This window comes from Talpa europaea (genome assembly GCF_964194135.1).
Source record: "Talpa europaea genome assembly, chromosome: 9".
NCBI lineage: Eukaryota > Metazoa > Chordata > Mammalia > Eulipotyphla > Talpidae > Talpa > Talpa europaea.
The window spans coordinates 37212947-37228589 of NC_140076.1; the positions used below are offsets into that span (position 1 = coordinate 37212947).

The 15643-nt window shown below is 45.7% G+C and overlaps 1 protein-coding gene across 2 annotated transcripts in view; it reads left to right on the forward strand.

The window, feature by feature from the left end:
* Positions 1 to 10596: 10596 nt before the first annotated feature.
* The window catches only part of SLIT3 (slit guidance ligand 3), a gene marked incomplete at its 5' end in the record, with an annotated part of 602061 nt that continues 597014 nt past the window's right edge, over positions 10597 to 15643 (forward strand). The window contains one exon of one of the 2 annotated variants that reach the window (XM_084244368.1): positions 10597 to 10808. In XM_084244368.1, coding sequence (XP_084100494.1) covers positions 10612 to 10808 — 197 coding nt within the window. The remainder of the gene's footprint in view (positions 10809 to 15643) is intronic. The other variant, XM_084244367.1, reaches the window with a different exon arrangement.

Below are 15643 nucleotides of genomic sequence, written 5' to 3' on the forward strand. Positions count from 1 at the left end.
CTCCAGGAGCCATCTGTCGGTCAAGCAGTCTTTACTGAAGAAAGGTCCCTGTTCTAAAATGCCGATGTGGAGACACACTCCCCTGCACACCTGGTCTGCCCCAGGCGGTGGGTTCCCACTCCCTCTCTGGGCTCGGACTGCAGGCCAGAAGGGGCCTTGTGTGGGCAAACTTCCCAGCTCACTTCTGGCTCCTCCGGGAGCCCTCTGCTGATTTCAGGCAGTCTTTACTGAAGAAATGTCCCTGTTCTAAACTGGCAATGTGGGAGGCACTCCCTGCGCGCCTGGTCTGCCCCGGCCGTGGGTGCCCTCTCCCCCTCTGGGCTCGGAATGCTGGTCAGAAGGGGCCTAGTGTGGGCAAACTTCCCACTCACCACTGGCTCCTCCGGGAGCCTTCTGCTGGTTTCAAGCAGTCTTTACTGAAGAAAGGTCCCTGTTCTATGGGGTGTTGGTGATTCTTTTTTCTGGTTGCTAGTTGGTGCCAGAGATCTCTCCTAGTGTCCTTGGGGAGCTGTTTTTTCACCCCGTGGGACGGGGAACAGAGTGGGAGTGGTGGGGAAAGCCTCAACGGCTTTGGGATGCTGTGTCTGCCTTGTGCCCCACCGTCGTGGGGAACCCACACCCCAAATTTCGTGCCCCGGATCTCAGTTCCAAAGCCCTCAGGTCCAGGACGCAGGCTGTAGCCCAGTTCAGTGTCCTCAGAAATGGCGCCTTTTGCACCCCACTCCCGTGTCCAGGCTCCTGGTTTCTGATTACTCAGTGAGGAACATTCACCTCAGTGAGGGCCCCCGTGCGTCTCCCCGCAAGCCTAGGTCGCAGGCGTGGGGACCTGGGCAGCCACGATCCATGTTTGCTTTTCAAGTGTGCTGCTTTTCCGCACAAGCTTACTGGCTGGCCTGGGGCCATTTGTAGGTCTCAGGGAGTCTTTGTTTTTCTCTAATGGCGCCTAGAACAGTTCGCTCACCTCTGTGGCGAATCCTGCAGGGTTCTCCACAGCTCCAGTTCACAGGGTGTGGGGGCTGAAATAGTTCCTTTCCACTCACAGTCCTGCCTGATGCATAGTTTGTTCTTGTTGGTTGTTTTAGTTTTTTTTGTTTTTGTTTTTTTTCCTCCTTTCTGTTGGTCGGAGAGTGACAACTTTGTGGGTGGGAGAGGGTAGCAGGGTTCTGAGCTTTCCTCCCTTCTAGTCCTCTTTTATGGCAACTTTCTCCTTCGAGTAGTTTGCTGGAGTCATCCGTTTATCTTCTGTGTCCCAGTTCTCACTGGGACCTGCCGCTTTTCCTCCCTATTAACTTTTTTTTTAATGGGAGATCTTACTGGCAGCATTTCCTCGCCACTGTTGATCCGCCCTCCTCCATCTATAATTGATTATTGGTCTGTTTCTTGTAGTTCTGTTAATTTCTGTCATTATATATTTTGAAGCTCTGTTGGTATTCATATTTACAATTGTGATGTCTTCTTTGTGAATTGACTCCTTTATCAATATGAAATACCCCTATTTATCCACAAAAACAAACCTTATTTTAAAATCTGGTTTGCAAATATTAACATAACCACTCTAGCATTCTTAGACTAGTGTTTTCATCTGCATCTTTTCATTCTTTTATTTTTTTATGTCTTTATATTTCTCATGGATCTTATCCAATTGGGGCTTACATTTTTTAATCAAATCTGATAAATCTCTGGATATAAACTGGATTGTTTAGATCAGGTATATGTAATGTAATTATTGTTATATGAATTTAATTTGTCATTTTTTTTCTATTTGTTCCATTTGTTACTTCTTCTCTTTCATCCCATTGTCTTACCTTATTTTAGCAAAAGTGAGAATTTTCACCACCTAACAATAGTTATTTTTTGGTATAATTTCGTAGGTTATTTTTTGGTCTCTAAATGCTATTATAACATTTTTGCTAAAAATGCTAAAACATTTTTGAGCACCCTCATGTCCAGCTTTCTCATGGTATAATTTACATATAATAAATATCACCCACTTTAAGTTCAGCTATATGAATTTTAGTAAATGTATATAGTCGTGTGGCTATTATCACAATCCAGTCTTAGAAAACTCCCTTCACACCCCAAAAGTTCCCTTTTACCTATTTGCAGTCAATTGCCACTGCCCACCCTACCTCAAGAAATCACTTTGATTTTCATTGTTATACTTTTTCTTTTCTTAATATGTGCTAGAAATGGAATCATACAATATGTATTCTTCCCTTTTTGTCCAACCTCTTACACTTCACATGACGTTTTTGAGTTTCATCTACATCACTGCATGTATCAGGGGTATGTTCCTGTTTCTTGTTGAGTCGAATCCTATCATAAGAGGTTTCAAAGAATCTGGAAATGGTACGCCTCACCTCACTTCTGCACCAGCTCCATTGGTCAGAATGAGGCATGTGGTCCCAACCTAATAGCAAAGGAACTTGGGAAATGTAATCTTCCTGGATGTCCAGGAAGAGGAGGCTGGATCTGTAAGCATGGAGGCAGCTTCTCTCACTATAAGTGAGTTCATTTGGTTCTCATGAGGATTAAAGAGTTAATGTATGAGAAGCACTCTGAAAAGTGCCCAGCATATCAGAGGCACCCATGATTCTGTGTAAGTTGCAAGAGGAGTTTCTCTGAGTTTGTACTCATCACTGCTTGCTAAATAAGTCCGGTATACTGACTTTCTGTCGAGGCCAACAGCTGGCTGGAGAATTTAGTGAGCTCCAGTGCCAAAAGAGGCCAGCCAAGGATGCAGATGCCACTGCCATGTCTGTGCTGCACATCCTCATGCTTTGTTTAATTTAGTTTCCCGGGTGGGATGAGTTTTATGAGCAGGTGTTCTGGTTAATTAGGTGATTAATACTCCTCAAATTGGAGAACCCTTTCCCCAGTGACAGTTTTTGCTTTGCTCAAATATGAGACAAATCTTCACTGCATAGATTGGAGACGCCCATAATTAAACTCACCTGTCTTCCAGGCTTCTCTGGTCAGTTCTCTGGCCCTGAGGACCAGGAGTCTGACCCCACATCTAACTGAGTCACCATCTCAGTGGACCAGTTTAGGGAAACAAGGCTTCCCATTTCATCTACCCTTATTTCAGATAAGGGCAAAATCGATCTGGGGTCATCTTTCTTCTTCCTTTTTGGAGACTTCAATATGTATCATTTCTTAAGGTCAGAATCATTTCCTCCACAGAGCCCTCCAGCTTCTAAAGCAAGGTGGCCAGGTCACATCTAAGGGCAAAGCAGGTATCGAACCTCTTTTTCTTAAATTGGCTCCACACCATATAAATCTGCCCCCAAACTCTCTTATATTTCACATTACCAAAGCCCTCTCCCCACCCCCATGCACCATTCTAATTCTGCAACCTTGCCTTTGCTTCCATTCATGCAAATATCCTTTATCCTCTTGTTGAACTTATCAAATCCCTGCCTCCTTCAAAAGTCAAACAGTACTCTTCAGCCCTTCCAGTCTAGGATGAAGTGATTTCTCTGTCTTCAGAATTTTTATAGTATTTGCTATCTCACCCACATCAATTAGCATTTAATGATATGTTTTTCTATTATGACTTAATTTTCTCACATATTTTCTTTCATGTATCTTAATCTTGTCTTCTTAATTGAATTACCAGAAGCTGTGACATGTGTCTTCTCCTGAGTATAAAGGAAGTTCTCAACAAATGATTGTTTGACTGCCACCTTATGCTAGATGCACTTAACACTTGTGGAAGATGGGTCAAATCTATTCCATTATACCAGCTTGGGCCACCCACCTGAAAATCTGGCCGCTCATTTCTGTTCCTCTCATATTCTACGTTCACATCCCAGAGGGAATGGATCTTTTCTTCTCTAGATCCAGTTGGAAATATCTCAGGGAAGACTCTGATTGGTTCATTTCAGTCATGTCCTTACTCTTAGAAAATTGCTGTCTTGAGGGAGGCAAGATAAGAATAAGAAAGTTCCAAACAACAATCACATGGATGAAGTGATAAACCAAGTAATAATGTACTTGAGAAAGTTCTTTTCCTCCATCTTATTTTTCAGAACAGGTTATTTATATTAAAATCACATACTAATTCATCATTTACCTAAACAGTGAACATCAACATATTGTTCATTCTTTCCGAAGGGAGAGAATGAAGCATTTCATTGAAAAATATGACCTTCTAGTCCAACTGATGTTACCTCCCCTCTTAAGCCTGCTTTTCAGAAATGACCTGCAATTCAAATTCTTACATTCGCTCTTGAATGTGAGGATTTAATAGGGGCTCAAATCTTAATCTCAAATTGGGGTTTTATCATCATCTCCCCCAAGATTGCCTATTCCTCACAGATCTGCCTTAGTGGTTCAGTGTTCAGTGGTTCAGTGCCAGCTTCAGGGTCCCCGGAGATAAATGGATGACATAACTCAAAGGAGTAGGGGCTTCCTGGTGGCACAAGGGGTTAAACACAGCACTGAAGCTATCTGCAGCTTCAGCAGCATGCAGTTGATCCTGAGCTGACCAGGGAGCTACCCACATGGTGCAGCAGACCTCTCCTGTCTCCCCCTCTACTCTCCTCAGCGGTGTATTTCATTCAATCTGCCTGTTCTGTTTCCCACTCTGTCTCTGGTGAATCCTCTCACCCCCTGCACCACTGGTCTGTACCCCAGTTCTTGTATGCATAAATAAATAAAAATTTTTAAAAAAAACTCAAAGGAGTAATTGAAGAAAGTTTAGTAAAGGGACTACTTAGAAAGGTGAGACAGCATTCAGGAACAAAAAATGGGAATTGCCCACAATTTAGGAAGCTGTTCCTATCCCTGCTTCTGAAAGGGTGGAGGGATAGGAATGGAAGCTGAAGATCCAGGATGGAGGAACTGTGACCTTCAGAAGAGAGTCATTGTGGAAGAAGCCCTGTGCAAGGCTTGTGGAGGAAGTCCTGCTCTCTTTCATCTCTTCATCTGCTAGTTACTCACATAGTCAGATCCAAGGAGTGCAAGTGATACAGTCTAAAGAGGTCAGCATTCTGGGGAATAGTAGAGGGTGATAATGAGCAGAGAGCAATTTGGACACTGCATTGGAGAATGATCAGTATAAATGATAAGTTTGGTAGGAAAAGCATATCAGAATGGGGGAGAATTATACAGTTTGCTGGTAACTCTTCCAGGAATTCTGGAAGAATGTAACCTCTTCCTCCCCCAAAAGATCAAGAAACACTGGGCCTCCTGGTGGCCTGGGGGTTAAGTCTCAGCACTATCACCAATGCAATCTGAGCTCTATACCTGGCCAGGGAGCTAACCCACATATGGCACAGCAGACCTGTCCTGTCTTGCCCCTGCTCCCTTTAGCAGTATAGTTCAGTAGATCCACCTGTTCTGCTCCCCACTTTGTCTCTGGTGAATCCTCTCAATTCCCGCAATTCTGACCTAAAGCCCAGTTCTTCTACAAAATAATTTCAAAAAGACTAAGAAACACAGATCAAAATAAGTAAAACTGCAAGAGAACGACAAGTAATCTTGCTGATTGGGAAGATCATTCATTCATGTATTCATTCATTTATTAATTCATCAATCATCAAAGATTTATTTGTACCTCCAGGCATCAAGCATGCAAAGTGGATTACACAACTTTGTAGACTTGGAAATTTTTACAGTGAAATGTTGGAATAAATGGATTATACAGGGTCACTGTCCTTGAGAATCTAACAGTCTGTACCAGCAAGGTTTCCTGAAGGAACTAATAGATAAGTGGACTTTGAACTAATCAAATAGAAAAGAGTAGGGGAAAATGTTCTCAGAGCATTTTGAGTAGGTGCAGGAGAGTGGTGGGAAATGAGATGGTACAGACAGAAATCTACATCAAAGTTCAGGATTGCATTGTCAGTTCTGCATTATAGTAAGCTCCATTGAACATCAGGACAAAAAATGGATTGATAGTGCAAACAAATAAACAAAATTAGAGAACTGGTGTGGGAGCCAGTGGGAGCAATGACCATGCATGAAACTAACATCTGTCAAATGGTAGGAGGCCCACAGTTGAAGAGGGAACATATTCAAGAGATTATCATGGGGGAAGATTATGACTTGAGTGGGAAGATGCTTTGGTGCTCTTTTGCTTATCATCATCCTTCTACATTTTTCTACTAACAGGTCCTCAGTTTTCTTTTGAGAACATTACTTTCACCTGCCCAAGTGAGTATAAATTTCCATGGAACGGTCACCCAGAGTTTCTAGTTTTTTCTGGCCAAGACAGTGATCATGTGACCTACACCAGGGCAATCATCTTTCCCTCCTGGAAATTTGGAATCTTGGACTTGACACCTAGAATCTGCTTTGATTCTTGTTTTTCTTGAAACCGCCTTCTTCAGTTTTCTCTTAAATACCACATACTACCCCAAAGCCTTATTTACACATAATTTTTTTAGTTTAATTAGTGAAGATTTCAAATGATTATGATGTCCTACCATGGTGGATGGTAGTGCTTTAAAATGAGAAAGAGAAAACAGGTCGAGGAGAAAATGTGAGTGAGTTTTCTTGGAGGAAAAGGTAGGGAGTTGACTTTTGAGAAGTTTATGAGAAAGTAGAGGAAAAAAATATAAGAGTTGGTCCAGAAGACTTTTGTGGAACTCTGAAAATCACACCAGAGAGTAGAAACTATCTCTGGCACTAGAACATAAAAGTCCTCCCCAATAACCTGAGTGCCTAAGGACTTACCCCAACTTCTCTAATGAGGGTAATTCTTCTATAGCTATGCATTTTACAGATGTTCCAGAATCAGTGGAGGAGAAGTAGGTGGGACCCCCCCACCCCGGAGGAACTGAGAACCCTGGATCCTGGCTCTGTCTCCCTCACTATTAACTGGGTGACTTTATGATATATCAGTGCTGTTCTTTCTCTGAAGCTCAGTTTCCATACTATTAAATAAACGATTGAATTATATAGATGGTTCTCCAAAAAAATTCCAAAACAATTTAAGTTTATGTGAAAAAGGGTCATATATTTTGGGAAACTGGGTTCATTCAACAAACCTTAAACTTGTTTTCTTATTGCAGAACTTCTCAGGATCTTAATATACTCATTTGATGCAAATTTGCAAAAGAGGTGAAAGTGAGCAGTATTTCTCACTCTATTTTTGCCCAAGGAAGTTTTTTCCTCTCTGTGAAGAAACATTTGGAACTAGTAGCCATCATAATGCACTTGCCGAAATACTGGATTAGGGAATGTATAAGGCTGTTCCTGCCGGGGACCAGCCTCCGGCAAAATGTCGTGTCAGGGTTCCTGAAAGGATGAGACAGCGAATACGAATGATCTGAAACTTAGGGACTGAGGGGAAGGGAATGAGGAGACATTGACACTTTGTGAGGTGTTAGTATCTTCTGCCGAAAGGCTCAGCAGGTTCTTTATTTATACGTTTTTTGCAAGCATTGAGATTACATTATCAAGTTCATAGAAACAAAGCAGAAACAATTAGTGCATCTCCTTTTTCATGCTCTCAGCAAGAAGGCAACCTTCAAGGTTAATAAAAAACTAAGTCTTACACTAAAATTCATTGTTTCAGCTAAACAATAACCTAAAACAATTGATAGCCACCAGAACATTCCCATCAGCTAAAGCCTAAGCAAAGAAAGAACTTTTCTTATTCTCATGGCCTTCACACCAGGGGCCGGCTGCCTACTCAGCTATCAGAACTTCCTCTACCTAGAAACTTCTTAACTCAAATAGCTTCATTTAAAAACTTTCCCAAGAAACTTCAAGAGAAGGCAAAAGAAGGACCCACTGTAATTATTGAATTGTAATGCTTGTCAGGCATGTTCAACAAACCATCTCCCATTGTCAAGTGGGCCAAACTGCCCAACAACTAATTTTTTAACAAACAATTTTCTGTGCTATTTACTTACAATATGCTGATACATATAATTTATTGCCTAATATACTTTCTGATAAATTTTTCTCTCTCTATGACCAAGAACAAAAAGCAAAGGGATGCCAGATCTTCAGCCCCATGGTGTGAGGCCTTTTCTCTTTGCTGCTTGTCAGTATCCTATCTGGCTGGAGCAACAAGGCCTCCTGCAGCATGTTCCAGTCCAAACATTCCCTGATTCTGTGTAGCCCATGTCCTGTGCTCCTCTTGATTCTTCCTCTTATCCCATCCTTCACTAAGACTGACTCCTGTTCTAAGGTGCTTCTCCCAGGGAAGGTCACATTTGAATACCTATGAAGTCACTTAAAGATCCAGTCAAGCTCATGAGCCCCCCACAGCTTAAATAGAAAGCACAACCTCCTCCCACCACCCTGTGCTCAGAGCACAGACCCAGGCCCAACCAGAAGGGATTGCAGAACACATTTTAGTGTACATGGGGGAAAACAAAGAAAATCCCACTCTTCTGTTCCAGACAGTCTGAGACGCTTGTGTGCCCTTGGGTCTTTGCCCAGATCTCCTCTCATCTGCTTCAGTCTTGGTACTAAATTGGTTCAAGGTTTGGAGGAAAGCTTCAGAGGAAAGGATGTTTAGAGTTCTTACAAGCTGAAGTCACCCTAAGGACCAGAGCATAGACCCTCTACGGCCACCAGAGGGCAATGACAACAACATCTGTATTGGAAAGCTGTTTCCAAGAAGCAGCAGTAAAGCTGCACCTCGTGTTTATGAATGACTGAGGGCTGAAGAGTGTGCACGCGAGTGTACATGTATATAAAACTGAGCGCCTGAAGCTAAGAAAATCTGCTAAGTACAATAAAATAAAACCTGCTTCTCTACTATATATTCACAGGATGTGGTCAAATGGTTTAAAGTTTCCTTGAAGGAAAACGAGGTAGAAGGAATCAGATAACATTTATATGAAAGAAAAGGCAAGAGCTCTCAGGACCATTATGTTGTGTGTATATGTGCACGTATGTGTGTGCACATATATGTGTGTATGTGGTTGTATGTGTATGGGGGTGTATAAGCATGTATATACACAAGTAGTGACTTTGTGGGTGACTGTGCTTGTGAATGTGTGTGTGTATATATGAGTATGTGAGTGAGTGAGTGTGTGTGTGTGTGTGTGTGTGTGTTCAGGACTTATTTAGACTTTTCCACTGTGAGTAGACCTCAAGGAAGTCTGGGCAATACTTCCAGTTCCTGCCCTCTCCCTCCAAACAAACAAACAAAATCATTCCTACAAGTATTTATGGAGCCTCTAACACACGCCCCTCCCCACCAGCATCTGGAAAAGCTCAGACCTGGCCAATTTAGAGTGGGTACTGGAAGAAGGAAGGCGCTCCGGGCAGTAGAGATGCCTTGCGTGCGAATGACTGTTTTGCAAAAACACTTTCTCTTCTTTGATGCACCCAACAACTCAGAGAGATGGGCCGAGACAAGGCTGTGGGCCCCTCAATTTGAGGAAACCAAGGCTTAGTAGATGACATGACAGGTCTGGAGTCACCAGTCAAGAAACTGGGGAGTTGGGGGGTAGGAGGCTGGGGGGTGGGGGGTTGGTGCTCAAGGACTATGAACTTGATTTGTCAATCCAGGGATTTAAGTCTCTGCTGTTACCACTTTCAGCAGCACGCCGGGCATTGGGTATGGGCAAAGCAGGACTGTGAGCAGAGACCTGAACATCACCTACAAGCATTATCTGTCACATGTGTGACTGTGGAGCACATTAGTGTTATATACTCGGTCCTTTAGGAATAAGTTGTGGATCTCTGTCAAGATGAGGCAAGCGAGATCTTTGTAGATGAGATAGGAACCTAGTTTCCATGGGCTGTGATGTAAAATGTGGGTGAACAAGAGTGCCACGGTTTGGATCCCTAGCAGCTATGTGCCCTCCGGCAAGTCACTTCACTTCTCTGAGCTTTGGCTTTTTAATCTACAGAATGGGGTTACTCAGATGACCTTTGCGGGATGCTGTTGAGACTCAAGGAAAGAAAATAAACAGAGTTTCTAGCTCAGTACTAGAATAAAGAAAAGTGCCGCCAGCCCGGTCAGTCCCTAATAGTGAATGAATGTCGACTGTGGGCCCCTGCTAGCTGAGCCCCTTTCCTTCCCCGGTTCCTTCTTTCCTCCTCTGCCTCCTCCTCCCTCCAGACTCTCAGCCGCTCCAGCAAAGTTCCCAACTTAGTCGACGTGACGCGCGGCGCAGCCAATGGGAGGCGGAGCTGGCGTTTTTTGGGGGGCGGGAGGGGTGGGCCCCGCGTCGCCGGTGTCTGCCCTGCTCAGTGAATGGAGAGAGCGATTGCCGGCCAGCTCACCCGGCTGCCCCGTGCCCCAGCCGCCACCGCTGCGCTCCAGAGCCCAGCCCCAAGCTGGACCCTCTCAGGAGCCGTGCCCCACTGCGCTAGCCCCAGGTCCCCAACCCGGCCCACGCCCCGGGTCGCAGGCCAGAGGGGCCAGGGGGCGCTCGGCACCTGGGCACTCCAAGCGATGCGCAGCGGGGCAGCGCCGGCCCCGCCGATGGAGCTGCTGCTGCTGCCGCCGCCACCCGGCGCGCCCCGCTCCGCCCGCGCCCCGTGCGCCTGAGCGCCGAGCTCGCTCCTCCTCCGCGCCAACTCCGTCGCCCGCTCCCCAGGCCGCCTGTGCTCCTCCCGCGCCTTCTCGGGCTCCACGCGTCTTGCCCCGCCGAGGCAACCTCCTCCTCCTCCGGGAGCGGGCCCTTGCACACCATGGCCCCCGGGCGGACTGGGGCCGGCGCCGCTGTGCGCGCCCGCCTGGCGCTGGCCTTGGCGCTGGCGAGCGCCCTGAGCGGGCCCCCTACCGCCGCCTGCCCCACCAAGTGTACCTGCTCCGCCGCCAGCGTGGACTGCCATGGACTGGGCCTCCGGGCGGTTCCCCGGGGCATCCCCCGCAACGCCGAGCGCCTGTGAGTATCCCAGCCCCACCGGGCCACCCACCTGGGTTCCACAGAGGGGGGCCCCCAGGAACCAAATCCTTCCTTTCCCCTTGGCCTGTGGAGCTGAAGCCCTCTGATCTCACCCTCGGATTTGGGGGAGTCTGTGGCTTTGGGCAGGTTGGGGAGAGAAGTCTCCAAACCCCCTGTGATGGGCGAAGAGGTGAGGGCTTCTGATGCAGGGCCCCCTGACAGCTTCCCCATAAGCGCTGGCAGAAGGCAAAGGGAGTACACCGCAGACAGATGGGTCTTAGGGTGAAGGTAAGGGGTCCGCTCACATTAAAGAGGGGGCAGAGGAAAAGGCCGAGGGGCGGTGGGGCATCAGGGCAGGGAGAGAAGCGAGAGGGCCAAAGTCTGTGACTGGTTTGCAGATCAGAATGGGCTGTCTGCTCTCTGGCTGCCCTTCTGAGCAAAGTTGAGTGTGTACGAAAGGTCTAACTTCTGAGGAACGAATGAATTCAGAGAGGGTGCTTGCAAAACCCGCCCCGCCCGGAGCGCAGGCAGCCTCAGAGATGCCAAGTTGCAGCCCGGGTGAATTTTTTATGGCTCTGTTATAAATGCCTCCCCAAAGGGGCCGGAGAATGGAAATGCTGACAGACCTTTAAATGAGACCAAGCGCTATAATCTTACAAACCGCACTCAGCCTCGAATCCTGGGCTTGGCAGAGAGAGGAGAGACGCTTGGAGAGTGGGGTGGATTGACACTCGTTTTAACCCCAATTGTGCAACCAAATATTTACTTTTCATATGTCAACGTTTTGGAAACATTTATCATTTTGATCCTCGGACCAAATTCAAAACTTGGCCTCTGGGGTGGGCTCTTCCAAGCCCACAGTTGGGGAGTGGGGAAGGAGGAGGGGAATGGTGGAGGGGTTGGACCCTGCCTGGGAACACAGCCCAGAAGTGGGTGAGGGTTTGCTCTAGTGTGCTAGGCTTCCGCACAGTTTCCCTCCACCCCACCCCAGGTCAGAGGGCTGGGTGCATGGGTCTTGGATTCTGTCATCTAGGCTGTAGGCTGGAAGACAGTGGCCCTGAGATTAAGATGAACCATTCTAGAGCATCATTCACGTTACTCACCTGTCACCTGATGTCTTATTCTTTATGTGTCCTTGGGACTCAGTAGTATTACCTGCCTTTTCCTGGCATTTTGCTCTGGCTCAAAACATTTTTTCCCCAAGTATAGTTATTATTCTGTGCGATTGAATCATGCAATTCTAGTGTTAGAGCTGAACCTTCATTAACACAGGTAGGAGATAGGACTTAGAAATGGAAAATGACTTGCCCAAGGTCACACGGCAAATCGATGGTGATGAAAGGGCCAGAATTTAGGTTTCCACAAATTAATTCAGATCTTATTTTCTACCATGCCTGTGAAAAACTTGTTTTGGATGACTCTAACCTCTAACTAAATTACCTTCCCTCTTCTCATCAGGGTCAACCACTTGAGTTAGTGAAATAATAACTAGCTAATGTTTAATGAATGCTTTCAGTGCCTTAGTTTGTTTACATGTGTTATCTCATTGAATCTCTATAACAGCCCTATTAGTTACATAGATAATGCTTATTATTCACTTTATAGTTAAGTCATCTTGTCATTTGCTCAAGGTCATGTAACTGGTCAAGTGTTTGAACCCAAGAATGCCTGGTTCCTAAGTCCATAAGTCTACTACTCTGCTGAATATCTTTGGAACAAGGGTCAGTTTGGGTCAAGATCTATAAACAGATGGTCCTGGAAGGGTTCTGGCTGGACTTGGGTCTTAGAATAGGCTGTGGTTGTTGCTGATTCAGATATACCCTGCAAAATATTCAGCTTGCTTTGACATCAGCTCTTCTGTCGGGGGTCTTCAGACTACTTCATCCCCCCCCTTCAAAATTGTTTTGCATGTTTGGAGAACCAAGAAATATGGGCCTCACTCCCCCCAGCATGTAGGAAGTCTTCCAAAGCTGCAAGCAGAGCAGTGCAGCTACCAGCCACCTACCCCAGGAGACCCAGCAGTTTGGGTCTACCCATCTGTTCTACAACTGGAAAAACTGGAGTCCAGGGAATTCCCATGGGTCCTCTGCTGCAGTCATGGTCACTGGCCAGCATTGGCCGAGTAGCAAGTGCTTTGGAATAAGAGTTTCATTTGCCTTGGTTCTGGTCCCTGGTGCCACTTAAGCTGGGGTGCAGGGGCCATGATGGGATTGCTGAGGCTGGCTTCTCATTGCAGTCTCTTTCCTCCTGGAGAGAGGGGCAGTCTTTTGGAGCAAGCTAGGTCAGAATTACTGCAGGGGTGAGCAGCAGCCCATCAACAGTCCTACACACCCCACACCTTCTCTCAGTCAGCTCAGATGTAACATCTCAAGTCTGCAAACTCTTGGGGGCTATTTGGCATTTCTAAACTATGATAAGGATTTCTTTTGGAGGGAATTTCTCATTCATTCCTCCCTTCATTCATTCAACAAACATGACTTGAGCTTCTGCTGCATTCCAGCGACTGTGTATAAAATCGTTGCATACACAGAAGAAAACTAGCAATTCAACTTGAAAAATGTAAGCAAAGGATGGAAGGAAACTTCCTTTAAAGTGTCCAAGAGTTCTTTTTTTTTTTTTTTTTTTATGGGGCATAATTTTGTCAGCACTACCGTCAGATGCTTGGGACCTTCCTAACATCCAGCTTTCTGATCTCAATATGTTTACATTGTGTTTTATAACAAAGAAGCAGCATTTTCTCTCTTCTCCAGTTCTGCTACTCCACCTCCCAAAGAGACTTTTTTGAAGGGAGGTGTGTGTGTGTGTGTGTGTGTGTGTGTGTGTCGTTGTTTCTCTGATTTTTGACTGCTGGGACCTCGTCCTCTCAGGGTGTGTTATTAGAGAAAACCTTCGTCGGGACAATGTGGTCACCATTTGACTTTGCTTCAGGCCTGGAATGGGGCCTATTAGACTTCATAATTAAACTGGTATCAGAGTTGGGGGTCTGTGTTCCAGCTTCTTCCTTATAATGTCAGCACTTCACACAGAAAGAGAAACTCCCTGTCGTTTATAAACTACTGACAATTTCATTCCCTTTCACGAGGAGGTGATACCCACAAGAAAGCTAAATAAACGCCGAGGAGAATTCAGTGTAATTTATTATCCGTGCAGCAAAGATCCAGGACAAGAGGAGAGGAAGTGAATGGTGGTGCCTGAAACAAAACATTTACCATGGAGCACAGAGTAAACAGATGTTGCGTTTACCCTTCTGAGTACAAAAGGAGCCCACAGATGTAATTCTTCTGCAACCACAATCTCGGCCTGGAAAAAAGAGGAGACGGAGGAAAATGAGCTCTCACTCGGGGCCCCTGCTCGCTGTCTGTCCTCCCTAAAGGCAGGCAGAGGCCCACGTCTCCCCCTCAAGGTGGTGGCCTGAGCAACAGAGTGGTGCAAGAGTGGACATCTTTGGTTTTTCACTTGGCTCCAGAACATGCTGGGACTGCTGTATTTAAATAAACATTTCCTGTTTGTGAAGGAAAACGGGCGAAAGGCTGAAACGTGAGAATGTGGTAACTTAATTTTCTCCATCACTCCAGATGACGGCAAGCTTCGCCGGTGGTTGGGTCCAATAAAAACCGACACCGTGTCATAGGCTTTCCCTCACTTGACCACAGGGGGCCAGAGGTCAAGTGGGAGACTTTCCAAGATGCTCAACAGCCAAGTCCTATGTCCTGGTACTCCCAGCTCTCAGGGCCAGCTCAGAGGATAGAGGCAACTGGTGTGAAATCATGGGGCCTCTCAGGGCCACGCATAGTGAGGTGGACTTTCAGAGAAATACAGTTCATTCCTGGGAGTCTACTGGACTGAACTTGAATAGCTGAACATACCGACCTCCATTGTGCTGTGAAACTCTGAACGGATTGCTTGACCTCTCTGGGCTTTGTTTTCCTGAAATTAGAATTCGAACAAATACTAAGTGGTTTTCCAGAATGGTGTGCAATTGACTGGATAACTCTCAGGTTCCTCTTCCTCTGCATCTAGAAAAGTACCTGGCACATAGTAAGTGTTTCTCTGTATGTGTTGAATAAATGAATGCTGATTCTAAAAAATCCATGTCATTTAATCGTAGAAGTAAACTATGGACCATTATAGACTTGCGTTTTTAAGTATGACTATGGGCTACTTACTAGTAGACTATTACATGAGTTATTAAGGGTTTCTAAAATTTGGTTTTCATAATTTAAAATTACTGCCTTACTACTATGAACTCCTAATGAGTGTTCCACTCTGCAGTCTGGTTGCCAGGCATTGCTTAGCAACCTTACAAAACTCCTACTGTGCACATGCCTGGTGAAAAGACCTAGAAATCCTGAACACTCAAACCATAGGACTTTCTAATCAGTAACTCATCAGCATCATCCTGCGTTCTCTGTGGGTTTTGATTGCTGCTCTTCTTGTATTAATTGATGTATGGGTAGAATCATTATTAAGTTTTGCTTTTGCCAATCATCTGGGTCTCATGTTACTACTGCATTTTTGCCATTTTGATTGTTACTTTGTTTCACTCCAGTTCTGTTTGTTGTTGCCAAGTTCTTTCTCCCTCAGAAAGTGATAAACAGTGAGTCTGAGAGTCGGGGACCCACATGGACACAAGTGGGCCACAGCAGGAAGGTTTCAGAGTTTGGGGTGTGGTCTTTCAGGTCTGGAATGCAGAGAAAGCCCAGGCTTGGATTGTGGCTCTTTTAGGACTTTGCTGTTGCGCCCTGGACAGGTTACTCCTTTCCCCTGGGCTGCAACTGGTACTGTATTTTCACACCTGTAACACAGGGTTGATAATCACATGCCCCCAGGGCAAG